The 16,059-nt window shown below is 43.8% G+C and overlaps 1 protein-coding gene across 1 annotated transcript in view; it reads left to right on the top strand.

Moving 5' to 3' along the window:
- Positions 1-16,059, top strand: part of anos1a (anosmin 1a) — a gene marked incomplete at both ends in the record, with an annotated part of 46,812 nt that overhangs the window by 8,647 nt on the left and 22,106 nt on the right. Inside the window, 4 exons of the mRNA XM_084314881.1 lie at positions 225-272; positions 11,283-11,348; positions 13,714-13,936; positions 14,716-14,900. Coding sequence (XP_084171007.1) covers positions 225-272; positions 11,283-11,348; positions 13,714-13,936; positions 14,716-14,900 — 522 coding nt within the window. The remainder of the gene's footprint in view (positions 1-224; positions 273-11,282; positions 11,349-13,713; positions 13,937-14,715; positions 14,901-16,059) is intronic.

The raw sequence follows: 16,059 nt of genomic DNA, 5'->3' as shown, positions 1-16,059 counted from the left end.
ATAATCCGCATTTACATCATGGACTTCATACTTAATTTAACAGTTTATAACTGAAAGCCTTGAAACTGAAAGTGACCCTCTGTGTCCCCCTCTTTTTCTCTCTCTCTCTCTCTCTCTCTCTCTCTCTCTCTCTCTCTCTCTCTCTCTCTCTCTCTCTCTCTCTCTCTCTCTCTCTCTCTCTCTCTCTCCCTCTCTCCCCCCCCCGCCCCTGTCTCTCTCCTCAGAATAATGGATCCTTGGGCTGGTGCTACAGTCATAAACAGTGTGCCAAGGTAGGTAACACTCATATACCCAGAACGTTTCTATCATGCATGGCTGAAAAAAAGAAAGAATTAAATTGTGTAATTTAGGTGATCGATCTTAGGATAGGCAGTCATATGGGAACGCTGGTACTTCCTAATGCAATAAATCACTCTGCATACTGCACGCACGTGTATGTGAATGTGTGTGTGACTGTGTGTGTGTGCAAACACGTGTATGGCTGCGTTAGTACGTGTCTGTGAAAGCCATTGTAGTGTTTATTACCCACACTCCCCTGCTCTCTCTGATACCATCCATCACTGTATAGGCTGCTTTCTGTTCTGATGCGTGATACATCACTGTAGCTAGCATCTCTCTGCTAATACATCATAACACACAGTCACACACACACACACACACACACTGTGTGACCCGCCTGTGTTCCTCTCTCTCTCTGTCTTTCTCTGTCTCTCTATGTCTCTCTCTATGTCTCTCTCTATGTCTCTCTCTATGTCTCTCTCTATGTCTCTCTCTCTCTCTCTCTCTCTCTCTCTCTCTCTCTCTCTCTATCTCTCTCCGTCTCTCTCTCTCTCTCTCTCTCTCTCCTTCTCTCTCTCTCTCTCTCTCTGTATTTCTCTGAAATAAAACATTTAAAATTCAAATTAAATGTGGAGCTGTAATTAACACAACACAATGATTCAATGTCCCTGATGACCGATGACATCACTGGTGGCCATATTCAAACTAATTTACTTTCAATAACTGACTGTCCAACTGTTTTCAGCGTTTGGCAAAGTTTTTTTGGTGAAGTGCCCCTTTAACAAGTAATAAGGTCCTCCCCATTGAGAGATATTAACGCGATTTAGCAGCCTCTCCGCTCCATAACCTCGCCACGTTAGCCATGGATAATCGCGGTGACATGTTAGCGCATTAGATTGTCTCCATGCTGCATTATTAAGCGCTCCCAACGCTAACGTACTTAGGGCCGTGTAATGGATGATCACAGGGAGAGAATGGTTTGATACAGTAGCAGCGCAAATTAGTTCATGAGACCAAGCGCTGCCTCGTCCTATTATGGGGGATCTTATTATAAGCGAAATCATATTCTCATGCTTTGGTGTCGCAGCTCAGGAGAGCTCAGTGCACACGCACACACGTTAACACGCACACACGTGAACACGCACACACACGCGCGCACACACACACACACGCGCGCACACACACACACACACACACACACACACACACACACACACACACACACACACACACTCACACACACACACACACACACACACACACACACACACACACACACACACACACACACACACACACACACACACACACACACACACACGCAAGTCCTTCCATATGGTTCAATAACATGTGCCACTGCACACAGCATGCACAGCCAAAGTCAGGATTCGACCCCCGGCTGGGATTCTAGGAGAGCATTTCAACTGCAGCTCAGCAAATTTTTTTACACAACCCCAGGGAGAGAACAACGCCCCCCCTACCCGCCCCCAAGGTCGATTTCCCCTGCACGCTCACACACCCCGGGTTGTAATGGCACTCCACTTGTTCCATGCAGTGCAATAGGGCCATTTTAGCAGCGCTAAGGTTGTAAGAACCATGATTCTTTTTTTAATGGTAGTAAAAACGGGACACTCTAGTCTCAAGTCGTAATGTGAAATCAAAGTGTTCGTTCTCAAACTGCAATTTTCCCGCGTGCACTTATGGTTCTCGTGAATACGCTCCAAACGAGATCGCTGGTAAGCTGTCAGAGTTAGACTGGTGTGACAGGTGTTTTATGAAATATCATCACTGAGCTCAAAACCCTTTCATCTGCCGCAGAATTTTTTATCAAAGGCACTTTTCTTTTCTTTTTCGCGGAAGCCGCTGCTTGTCTGCGTTGCCCAGGATTTACTTTGTTTTTGCTGCATTGTTTACAGATTTAAGATTTTTGATGGTTGGCGGCTGGGTGGCGCAGCGGACATTGCGCTCGTCACCAACGCAAGAGACACCGGGTTCGACTCCGGCTGTCGGCGTTGCATCCGGCTTGGGCCAGCCGTCATACAAACTCAATTGGCAGAGTTAGCGGGTGGAAGTCGATGGGTGGTAATCTGGACGTTGTGGACAGCGACTCCTACGGGTCGGTTGGGGACGCCTGCACAGCAGAGACAGGAAATGGCGGGGGTAGTGTGAGCCTCCCACACGTTACACCTCGCCAATGAGAGTCCGCGCTGGCAGGTGAAAAGATGTGACAGGCTGCCTCCTCGCGTATCGGAGGTGACACGTGATGCAAGGCTTCTATCCTCCCTACAACTGGCCAGTGGGGGGCATATGCGAGCAACGTTCAAGACAGGGGAGGGGAGAATTGGCACAGTGGAATTGGGCTGGGAGAAAAATAGAAAAAGGGGAGTAAAAGTGGATAAAAAAAGATAAAGATTTTTGATGGTTTGTTAGTCTGCATCAGACTGTATGTTTTTGTGTAAACAGGGGCCTGTTATGGATTCAGCTGATTGGCTGCATATGTATACCACATAAACACAAGCTGCTGTTGGAGCCCTTGATCTGTTTTCAGTGTTACGTAGAGGCCTGGAGGTCATCAGGGGTCATGGGGGATCAGGTTTTGGACTCGTTTTACCTTGTGAATGGACGACCCAAGTCAGAAATCTGTATGTTTTTCCATACTGGAAGTACATTTATAGTATAGTATATAGCTTTCAACACCTGTCCTTAGAGTAACACATTGTAATGAGTAACACATTGTATTTAAATCTCAATATCAAATCAAATCAAATCAAATTTATTTATAGGGCCCGACAACACACGTTAATGTCCCCATGGGCCGTACAGATCTTCTTTAAACAAGTCAAGAAGAAAACATAACAATAAGTCAAGAACAGAACAAGAACACCATAAGGTGCAAACATTTTTAGATGGATGCAAATAAATGAAAGAATGCAAGCACTCCCAGACATACCCCACGCGAAGGTAAGGAAAAACTCACTAAAACCTAACAATAGGGAAAAAAGCTCCACAGGCAGTGTGGAGGAGAGAAACCTTAGAAGGGCCATTCAAGGGGGGATCTCCCTTCTTAGATGTTGGTGATAGTAGTGTTGCAGACGGACAGTTGGTAAGCATGCACTCATGTGTGTAGTGGAACACAGATGAGTGCATGCAATAGCAACTGTACATTTTGAAAAATTAAAGATAGAGCTAATAGTGATAGCAACTGAACATTTTGAAAGATTAAAGATAGAGCTGATAGCAATATATTTCGTTCCGCTCTGATTGTTTTGTTCCACTGGCTGGGACCATGACAGGTAGTCTCTCATAACTAGACCTCTCTTCACACTGTTAGCCCACTTGACTAGCAGTAAATATATGAGGGAACGTTTTTTTCTACCTCCATCTCATCTCCCCGCTCCCTTTTATTTATTTTATTTTATTATTATTATTATTATTATTATTATTATTATTATTATTATTATTATTATTATTATTATTATTATTATTATTATTATTATTATTATTATTATTATTATTATTATTATTATTATTATTATTATTATTATTATTATTATTATTATTATTATTATTATTATTATTATTATTATTATTATTATTATTATTATTATTATTATTATTATTATTATTATTATTATTATTATTATTATTATTATTATTATTATTATTATTATTTTTAAACATAGACCAATTCAATTAAATGGACTCATTAAAATGTGCAAAGACCAAGCGAATGTCTTTTCAGAGGTCAATGACAATGACATATACAATTTTTCATATAAATGGCTTGTATATAACCCTACAGTATAGTGAGTACACGTCTGAATCACAGGATATAGGCTGTGGGTATAAAGCATTCCATTGGCCAACTATTTAATTTGGAATTCTCCTCCTGTCGCTGCATCCTGGGGTTAGCGCCGTCCAGGATGATTGTGATTGGTTTAAAGAAATACTAACAAGCCACAGTTTTCCCCCCTATAGCGGAATGATAACAGGTTCAGCCAGACCTCTCCCCAGCGCTGGCTAACGTAGTGTGGCGAGAGGTATGGCTACGCGAGCCTAAGTGAGTACAGACAGTTGCTGCTGTGAGGTGGTCCATCATTTTGGCTACTGAGCGCTCGCCGTCACGTCTCCCTCCTGCAGAAGCCTCTGGTAATGAGTGTGAGCTTGTTAATCCCTCCGTCTCTGTCTCCTCCAGGCAGACAGTCATTTACGAGTTGCCACAGACGATTAGCGACGCGCTCCGACACAAGTATGCAAGCTTAAAGGGATATTTCACTTTAGTAGAACTTGTCAAAAATCATCAGTCTTACCAAGTCATCTACAAGTAAGCTAGCGAACCGCTGTCCCTGTCGTCTGCTGTCAACACCACCATTCCTCCCAGGTGCCAGGCTCCTCATTCACTTCCATTCATTTTGAGGACCAAGTCTAATGTCATACTTCTGAATTATAAACAATACAGCAATACTATTCATTGTAATATCTTTTTCTCAGTCAAATGTACTTGTTTTCTTTTAGCTAATGTTGTCTTTTTCAAATGATCAGTAAAGGAAATTTCTTTTACTTGAGGTGTAGTTTGACCAACTGTGGACTTCTCACAGAATGTTTAGAATCGTTCTTCCATCAAGGCAGCAGGTAACCATGGTTCCCCAGACATTCCATGCAACAAACCCATCTGCTTTTAAGGTAATACATCTGTAAACACACATAAAATGCCAAAACGAACACGTACCTTTGGCTCAGAATTGTCTGTTTTATTGAAATCTGTACAGCAGTAGTTTGTTTATACTTCAGAAGTATGATATTTAGACTAGGACCCCAAATTGAATGGGAGGAGTCTGACACCTGAGAGGAATGGTGGTGTTGACAGTGGACGACAGGTACAGCAGTGGTCGGTAGCTTTAGATAGAGGTAAGACTGCAGAAACCTGACCATTTCTACTAAAGTGAAATATCCCTTTAAGACGGAATGGCTGAAGCATTTCAACGTGCTCTTTCTTCCGAGGTGAGGAGGGTCGTAAACGGGGTGTGCCGTGACACCCCCTCCTCACAGAAAGTGGGTGAACGTTATCCAATGTGGTGACACAACCCTCTCCGACCCCCCCCCCCCCCCACCCCTACAATCTCTCCTAAGCCTTTCTTAACTTCACTCCCCCCCCCCCCCCCCCCCCCAACACACACACTTCAAACCTATACAAATGTGTGTGAAATACATAAATGCACACTCCGTTTAGAAAAAGCTCAAGGTTATTTGTCTTCGATGGACATTGAAGTAAGATGAACTGGGGGAACTGTGTCTCAAAGCTGCTGCAATTTGTGGAAACAGGAAATAAGAGACAAAGACAGGCCTTTATTTCTTCCCGGGGGTGGGGGGGGGGTTATCTGGGCGCTAGATCAACCAGTGCTGTATGAGTCCCCAAAGAGCGTCTTTATACACGGTTAGCAGGGGAGTCACTCACTCCATTATCTCTGGTCAGGTCATGGAGGAGTTCCCCTTCCCCCGCCCCCAACACGCACGCACGCACACACACACACACACACACACACACACACACACACACACACACACACACACACACGCGCGCGCACACACGCACGCACGCACGCACGCACACACGCACGCACACGCACACATGCACACACACACACACACACACACACACACACACACAAGGCACCTCCTTGCATTGTTTCTCCAACTAAAACAAGGCATGTTTTTGTGCCCGAAAATAGCAGCTGAAGGCGCGACCCGACCTCCGACTCGTATCTGATTTGTGCAACAAATTAGAGCAAAACAAACACTCTCGTGTCTTTGCTGCCGGTCGGAAAGTTTTTAATTTATTTTCTTCTTCTTCTTCTTCTTCTTTTTTTTTTTAAATCTCCGATTTCACTCCGGAAACAGAGTTCCTGGAGACTTCATACAAGTCAGCTTTATTTTTACGGTATGGTGGAAAGGAATGCTTGATTTGAGCTTGAAATGGGGCGGAAAACTAACCGACGCTGAGGAAGAGCGAGGAGGAGCGGCCCGTGGGGAGAAGTGGGAGAAGTGGAAGCGTCGCGACGGATTAGTGGAGGAATCTTCTTCTGGAGACCCGGGTAGAGAGATGGGAGATGGCAGGACTGGCACTGTCCCATCAGACACGCTACAATAACCCCCCCCCCCGTACACACACAACCCCCACCTCTCTCTCCGAGAGCCTCCCACTGACACTTCATTGTCTGGCTGCTGTATGGGAATCCTTTCCTTGTTAAAAGTCCACTCTCATCAGTATTGCACCGGGATAGCTGAATAAAGACAACTGAAATCTACTCCGTGGTGAACACAAGGTATAGGTGACAGTCGTCTTCGGTCAGCTTGTAGACAGACAGGAGCACGACCCCATTCACTTTGCATTGGTTTGTGGCTAACTGTATCCGGAGCTGGTATGAGGAACAGCATGTATTGTGCTTGAGAAAGGACTCTAGTGATCGACATCATCGTTGCTAAGTTAGAAATAGGGCTTTAGGGTTCCAAACTATCCCTTTAAAACACCAACACCATCTCTGGGCTGCAATACGGGAGAATTCAAACCACAACACAGTGAAGTTCAGTCTTTTTCTTTCTTTCAGTTTTTTTTCTACACAGCAATGAAGCTTTAGGGGTAAGAGAGGAGGGTGGGGGTGAGGGAGGTAGGATGGTGTTTTGGCAGTCTTGGGATGGTTGAATGCAGGGGTAAGAGAGGAGGGTGGGGGTGAGGGGGGTAGGATGGTGTTTTGGCAGTCTTAGGATGGTTGAATGCAGGGGTAAGAGAGGAGGGTGGAGGGCGGTAGGATGGTGTTTTGGCAGTCTTAGGATGGTTGAATGCAGGGATAAGAGAGGAGGGTGGGGTGAGGGGGGTAGGATGGTGTTTTGGCAGTCTTAGGATGGTTGAATGCAGGGGTAAGAGAGGAGGGTGGGGTGAGGGGGGTGGGATGGTGTTTTGGCAGTCTTGGGATGGTTGAATGCAGGGATAAGAGACGAGGGTGGGGGTGAGGGGGGTAGGATGGTCTTTTGGCAGTCTTAGGATGGTTGAATGCAGGGGTAAGAGAGGAGGGTGGAGGGCGGTAGGATGGTGTTTTGGCAGTCTTGGGATGGTTGAATGCAGGGATAAGATACGAGGGTGGGGGTGAGGGGGGTAGGATGGTGTTTTGGCAGTCTTGGGATGGTTGAATGCAGGGCCCAGGGGCGTCTCAGCAGGGTCTCTGCATTTTGCGCTTAAAGTAAACTGCATTTAAAAGGTGTAACTCCTTCCTACACTTTATTCAGAGTTTCCGACAAGCACTACAGCTCCCTTCACACATGCACACACACACACACACACACACACACACACACACACACACACACACACACACACACACACACACACACACACACACACACACACACACACACACACACACACACACACACACACACACACACACACACACACACACACACACACACACACACACACACACACCTACACACACACACACACACACACACACACACACACACACACACACACACACACACACACACACACACACACACACACACACACACACACACACACACACACACACACATGCACGCAGGCACACACACATGCAAGCACATACCCACCCACCCCCACATCCACACACACAAAGATCCCGTCACACTTTCAGCTGTTTAAAATAAACACATTCCCCTCATTGAAACGCTGCCCCAGGATGATTTGAAATCCCAATAATCTTCCAGAGTTTTCTGAAGGAGCACCTCCCCTACCCTCCCTCCCTCCCACCCTCCCGCACGCTCCCTTCCCTCCCTCCCTTCCCTCTCCCCCTCCCTCCCTTCCCTCTCCACCTCCTCCCTCGCTCCCCTCCCTCCTCCCTCCTCCCTCCCCTCATTGTACAGATAAGATATAGATACAGATCTGATGGTTTCATTATCCAGATTAGATAAAGATCTGATGGTTTCATTATCCAAATAAGATATAAGAGATACAGATCTGATGGTTTCATTATCCAGATAAGATATAAGAGAAACAGATCTGATGGTTTCATTATCCAGGTAAGATATAAGAGATAAAGATCTGCTAAATCGCAATGGCACCAGAGGGCTAGCTAGCGAGCTAGCTGGAGATGTAGGTGAACCATGATTAATGTACAATCCATGTTGTGTTTTTCTTATTGTGATGGAAGTTCAGCAGATGCGCAGTGATTGATTGATTGATTGAAAATTGTATTAACAGATTGCAGAATGGGTACAATACAGTACGGCTCAATACACACAATTGTTAAGGGGATGCAGACCAGAGAAAGACTTTCGTCTTGTTTACATCAGGGTCCCCCATTTTCAATTCATAATGAATTGTAAGTAAGGGTGCAATTAACACCGTGGAATCCATTCTTTGTGGATCCCGCCAATAGTGTCATAGATGCCTGTGGCTCACCACTAGGGGAAGAACGACTAACTGTGAGTCACCACTAGGGGCAGAACGACTAACTGTGAGTCACCAGTAGGGGCAGTACGACTAACTGTGAGTCACCACTAGGGGCAGAATGACTAACTGTGAGTGAGTGAATCTGGGAGTGAATTTGAGGTCTAAAGAGATTGAAGATAGCAAAACGTAGGCTATTCAGAGGTTAACTTAGCAACTTTTAAACGACGTGCCCTTGTGTCGTGCCAGGTTGCTCACCCTCCGACCGTGGCTACCGCTGTTCCTCACTTCAGCATGAAATTGCAATCATTGCGCGTTCCCCAGGGCTAGCGCTGCTTAGTCGTGCAGGATTTGACTTCACGGAAGGAGGACAACCTCGCTAATTGGCAACCTGCTACAGAGGTTACCCGCTAAATAGAAATGGTTTGTTTACTCTCAAATGGATGTCCCCTACCAGAGGAGGCTCTTCTCCTCTATATCCCTCTGCCACGGCCCATGAGATAATCCATAGAAATGTAAATAATTATATAATAATAATTCATTCTTATTAAACTTAATTATTCTCCACTATTCAGTGCACATAATAACATATAGATACACAATGCCATTGCCACATTGACCCAACATTCCATAGATTTCCAACACCTGGAATGCCCGCCAACTGACGTTGGAGGTTCTTCCTTCTCTTGCTGAATTTTAAAATATGATCTCCAACCTCTGTGTGTAACTGTCTTAGGCTGAAATCCAGCACAGAGATACTTAAGTCTTAATGATGATGAGTCCCTAACTCTAGTTAATACTGTAGGCAGTAAAAATGATGTCAGATTCTGAAAGCTCCATTCAAAATGCAGTAGCCTGACATTACCTGGGACTGGTCTGTGTGGTTGAATACCTTAAGGTTTATTTTGACATCTCGCCATTACCAGAGATTGTCCCCGTCTTTCATGTTGTGTTCCGAGGTGCATACGGTGTGTGTTTTAGCTGATCTCAGCTTACTCGGCTAAACACCATTCACACTGTGCCGTTGATGTTGAAAAGGGGTGGAAAATACTCCACGAGACTCGAAGGTTGTTTGAAAGGCATATATGACATACTGTATGCTGTTCATATAACACTCATCATTGTATCATGTACGAAAATCTCAACTTCCCTTCTCCCACAATAAGAAGACAACAACATTGGTTACAGTTTATTTTTAAATGTATTTATTTTAATTATCCCCAATACCGTATATGGTACCGTTCACTTCTAATGATCAACTTCATCATTGTACTCAACACTTTCCTTCTGTTCCAAAAACCTTTAAATCAGCTGGTAAAAAATATTTTATGTTTAAAGCTCCATCCCACTGGAATAGTCTAATATCATCTTTTAAATTGTTTAAAACGATGCTGTCCTCTCTCTGTGAGAGGACCTGCTCATGCTTTTGACCTCAATATCATAATAACAGATATATGAACCCATTATGTGCTATAGTATGTGTTGTTGCTGTTGTTGTTTATGTTCTTGTCATTGTGTTGTTGTTGTTGACATGTTACTGTTGTATGCTTTTATTTTATAATTTTTTTGGCTGGTGTTGTTTATTATGTTGTTTTTGTTTCAAATATGTAACTCAGCCTTCTGAAAACCACTGGGGTTTCCACTACAAGCAGCTCCACATGTTACACTTCCACATTCAGTTGGGTGAGCTTGTTCTTAACTACGCTGCTCCCAGTGGTTGGGTTGCAGTGGAGTAAGGTTCGGTGGTTTTCACAAGGGTTGAGATCTACCAAGACATACACTTTATACACAAAATGTGTTGAAGATGGGGACAACCTCTGGTAATCTCTTTTAGATTCTATATATATATTTTTTTTAAAAGCTCTCGCCTCGCTAACGTGTTTACAAGTAATCTGCCTAGTAGTGAGAACGATACATCTTGCCATTGTTTGCATATGACATGACTCTGTTACATGTCATTTGCGTGTGAGATGATGACTATTACATGTTATTTGCGTATGAGATTACTCTATTACACGTTATTTGCGTATGAGATGACTATTACATGTTATTTGCATATGAGATGACTATTACATGTTATTTGCATATGAGATGACTCTATTACATGTTATTTGCGTATGAGATGACTCTATTACATGTTATTTGCATATGATATGACTATTACATGTTATTTGCATATGAGATGACTATTACATGTTATTTGCACGAGATGACTATTACATGTTATTTGCACATGAGATGACTATTACATGTTATTTGCATATGAGATGACTATTACATGTTATTTGCATATGAGATGACTCTATTACCTGTTATTTGCATATGAGATGACTCTATTACCTGTTATTTGCACATGAGATGACTCTATTACCTGTTATTTGCACATGAGATGACTCTATTACATGTTATTTGCACATGAGATGACTCTATTACATGTTATTTGCACATGAGATGACTCTATTACCTGTTATTTGCACATGAGATGACTCTATTACATGTTATTTGGACATGAGATGACTCTATTACATGTTATTTGCACAGTCATCTATATCACCTGATTCTTTTTTGCTGTCCACAGTGCGTGGAGCCCTGCAGAGACACCTGGGACACGAAGAGGACAAAACCATGCAGAGACCTGTGTGAGGTACAGGAGGACAAGACCATAATACTGGATGGATGGATGGATGGATGGATGGATGGATGGATGGATGGATGGATGGATGGATGGATGGATGGATGAATGGATGGATGGATGGATGGATGGATGGATGGATGGATGGATGGATGGATGGATGGATGGATGGATGGATGGATGGATGGATGGATGGATGGGTGGATGGATGGACGGACAGACGGATGGATGGATAGATGATAGGGGTGGGGAGAAAAATGTATACATTGATACAAGATATCACAATATTTTGCGTGCCGATATTATATAGATAAAGTGACACCAAATATCAATAGAAAACAGGATTTTGCTTGAGAATCCTATTTTACTGCAATAAAATATTATTGGAATGAGGTGAACAAACTGAAAACGTTATTTTATTAGATAAAACAGATGATGGATGGATGGATGGATGGATAGATAGATAGATAGATAGATAGATAGATAGATAGATAGATAGATAGATAGATAGATAGATAGATAGATAGATAGATAGATAGATAGATAGATAGATAGATAGATAGATAGATAGATAGATTGATTGATTGATTGATTGATTGATTGATTGATTGATTGATTGATTGATTGATTGATTGATTGATTGTGAGAACTGGGGTCTGGAGCACAGCCCAATTGCTGAATACACGAGAAGAGATAGGAGCGGTTTCCAGGGTGTTTAATGTCAAAAGAGCAACACAGGAATTGGGGGAATAGAACGGGGTTATGTCCTGTCTTGTGGCTGCCGTGGCGGCAGCGAGCGAGCAAGCGGTCCTGGTGCTTGTCTTGGAAGCTGCTGGGTTGCAGCGGGAGAACAAGTGTTCCTCTTCGGGGACAGGTGACGTCCAGGCAGGGACGGCGGCCCTTTGGGGCACAGGAGAGAAACAGGTTAGAGTAGGCAAATACACGGTTGGTATCTAGCAGAGCTTTCGGCAGAGACGTCGTACCTGGGCAGTGGTAATTAATACCATGACAGCTTCTGGTCAGCGTCGAGGTGTAGAAGTAGTCCCCCCATCAGGGAAGGATTGAGTGCAGCTGTGGAGAGTGGGGTGCCTGACCGCGTGTGAATTAGGGGGATGAAGTACAGCTGGGCGTATGAGGGTAAAGGAAGGGGTGACTGGAGAAGGAGAGGATGAGGAGGAGTGTGCAGTGGATGGATAGGGGGATGAAGAGGAGCGTGTGGAGGACGTGAGGGGAAAAGGAGGGGGAGTGAAGTAGGCCCGTGCTGTGATTATGACATAGATATATATATATATATATATATATATATATATATATATATATATATATATATATATATATATATATATATAATCATATTACAAAAAATAAGTACATACTGTACAGTATATTACATGGTCTTACGTTTTCAGAAAACCTTTACGTTTCCTTGCTGGGGATAGAACCCTAACCTTAACCCTAACTTTATGTCTTAACCATAACCGTTAAGCGAATGTTAAAACTAACCTTAACCCTAACTATGATCATAGTTAGATAGGGGTGAGAGCCCTCGCCCGAGAGCACTTGCCCGCGACTGCAATGATTGTTGGTTCAACTCCTGGTTTGCGGTGTTTATTTTGGACTTTTGCCGATACAATCCGTAAATATATTACTTACGGCTATAACAAACATAGTATGGTGGAACCCCAGTAGGCCTATGTATACTAAGTGCGCCAGCTCCTCCACGGTGACACACAACACCACCACATGTTTCCTCATTCCCACTTCAATGGAACACAGCAATAGTATTGGGAATCTGAGTTGTATGTGTGATGTTGTGTGTGATGTGACATCACTAATAGCTCAAACCTTTCATAGTCCAATGTGTGGTAACTAGACACCTTTATCTTCAGCAGACACAGCATGTTGAGTAGGTATTGACACGTCTTCAATGAATATAAGCTGCTGATTTAGAATTCCTGGTAAATATCAATGAGTGCCTGTTCTCAATTTACATATGCATTAATCCTTGCATTCTTAATGAGGGTAAAGGTGTAGAGATGAGAAGACATTTTCAGTTTATTGAAAAGTTATACCACTGGCCAGTATGGCTTACTAACATAAGTTAGTATATTTATACGTGTATCACTTTACATAATTAGATTGTACATACATTAGTTTAGCATACATTGTATATTACTCAGTAGCCTGTTATACATCTATCACATTTAATCTCTTGTACATTGTATATTGTTAATGTACTTTACTGTTACATTTGCACTCTGGTTAGATGCCAACTTCTTTTCTTCGTACTGTACATGTGCTGTATGATGACAATACATTTGAATCTAATCTAAATCTAATCACCCCCCCCCCCCCCCCCCCCCCCATCTTATTCCAGCGAGCATTCCCCAGGCAACACTGGGAGTGTGTGACCAGCTGTGAGTTCCTCCGGTCAGTGTTGTCGGTCAAACAGGGCGACTGCCCGCCTCCGGAGAGGGCCAGTGGCTTCGCAGCGGCCTGCGTGGAGAGCTGCGACGAGGACGGGGAATGCTCCGCCCAGAAGAAGTGCTGCTCCAACGGTTGCGGCCACACGTGCCAGCCCCCCAAGAACCTCTACAAGGGTACGGCAGACCACCAAGAGTCTAAAGAATAAGAGTCATGTTTTTTCGTGGTACAGCTAGGGAGCTGGTTTACACGGTGCAAGCTGGTTTAATTGTACAGAGCCATTAGTATGACTGTAGTTACTGTAACTGAGTAGATGTTTTGAAGTAACACTACTTGTATAGTATTTCTTCACAGCATATTCAGAAGCATTTTATATACCTAAACATTAAATCCAGGCCACCCTATTTGTCAAAATCGTACCCCCATAGTTGTTGAAATTAACCAACTTCCCAACATTTCTGTTTACTGAGCGCTGCCATGATCAATCCAATGCGACTTCGAGTGAAAATAACATTTTGTATTTGAATCAAGATGTCAGCCACCAGAAAACAGACGAATACAGACGAGCTAGCCTACTGTAGCTATTGGCCAAAAACACCTCTCCCTGAGTTTTAAGCTAGGCTAGTGATCTGTATCCGCTTCCATTAATTTGTGCAAAGCTAGTCAAGCTTGCAGCCAGATAGCTTTCAACTGAACACACAGGGATGAAATTGGTATCTATCTTCTTGTCTGACTCTGGAGAAGACGGTAAGCCCATTTCCCAGAATGTTGGCGTATTCCCTTAACTACAAATGGAGCTGTAAAAGTGGGTTTTTACATAAAAGCTTTTCTTGTTTCTCGGTCATGTCTTTCAAAGATTCCTATTTTTATTTTCCAGATTTACAATACAAGAAGAAAAGCCAGGTTAGAGCCACACGACACACAAGTTTAACTTCACGTAACCCTCTCCCGCCAGGCTCCCCGTTGAAGCCGAGGAAGGAGCTGGGCTTCCAAGAGCTTCCGTCGGGCCGGCTGGACGTCCGCTGGTCCTCGCGCTTCAACGTGTCGGCGGAGCCCGTGGTCTACGTCCTGCAGAGGAGGTGGAACTTTGGCATCCAGCCCAGCGAGGACGCTGCCACACCCTGGCAGGTGGTGTCGCAGGTCAGTCAAACCCCCACGCCAAGGACCCCCAAACTGTTAACCAGAGGACCCTCGTCTATAGCAGAGAGCCGCTCACAGTGGGCTTCTGCTCTCTCTCGACGCCTTGATTGGAACGTTCGATTCGTTACTTATTTTCATTCAAAGTCGTGACTTTGAGTAAAAAAAAGAAAACATTTAATTTAATGTTATCATCGAAATGTCAGTGCTCGGAAAGCAGATGTTGAGGTTTTGACAAGTTGGACCATTTCAACGACTTCCACGTGATTGTTTGATGAACGAGTGGCCCAGATTTGATGTTTAGGTATAGTCCTTTCTCAGCACAGTCCATGCTGTTCCTCATATTAACGGATAGTTAGCTCACAAACCAATGCAAAGTCAACAGGGTCAAGCTCCTGTCTGTACAAACTGACTGAAGCTCACTGGAATTTACTCCACAGAGCACACAAGTACATTTCAGTGAGCCTCAGTCAGCTTGTACAGACAGGAGCTCGACCCCAAAGACTTTGCGTTGGTTTGTGGCTAACTATCCGCAGCTAGTATGAGGAACAGCATGGATTGTGCTGAGAAAGGACTCTACCGACCAACACCATCATCATTGGTAGGAAATAGGGCTAGGGGTGAAAAATCAAAACTATCCCTTAAAGGATAACTCCACTATTTTGGGAAATTAGCTTATTTAACATCTTCCCTGGAGTTAGACAAGAAGATGCATACCTTTTTTGTCTCTGTGCGTGCATTTTAGCTTTGGGAATAGATGCTCCGTTAGCATAGCTTAGCTTCATCACTGGAAGTGGGGGAGGACAGTAGCCTTACAGTGCCTTACAGTGTATTGCAAGGTCTGACATTGACCAAACTTGATATGCATGACCTTGGTGGGCTCTAGGTCAACTCCTGAAAAGGGGGTCAATGTCAGACCTTGCAATCAAAAGTTAGGGGCGCACTGAAATTATGGCAAGGGTTATTAGCCCCCTAACTTTTGATTGCAAAGTCTGACATTGACCCCCTTTTCAGGAGTTGACCTAGAGCCCATTAAGGTCATGCATATCAAGTTTGGTCAATGTCAGACCTTGCAATACACTGTAAGGCACTGTAAGGCTACTGTCCTCCCCCACTTCCAGTGATGAAGCTAAGCTATGCTAACGGAGCATCTATTCCCAAA

The sequence above is a fragment of the Notolepis coatsorum genome, assembly GCF_963971535.1.
Source record: "Notolepis coatsorum genome assembly, chromosome: 1".
Taxonomy (NCBI): Eukaryota; Metazoa; Chordata; class Actinopteri; order Aulopiformes; family Paralepididae; genus Notolepis; species Notolepis coatsorum.
The sequence above is the reverse complement of the archived record's forward strand: the minus strand, read 5'-3'. Positions and strand labels throughout refer to the sequence as shown.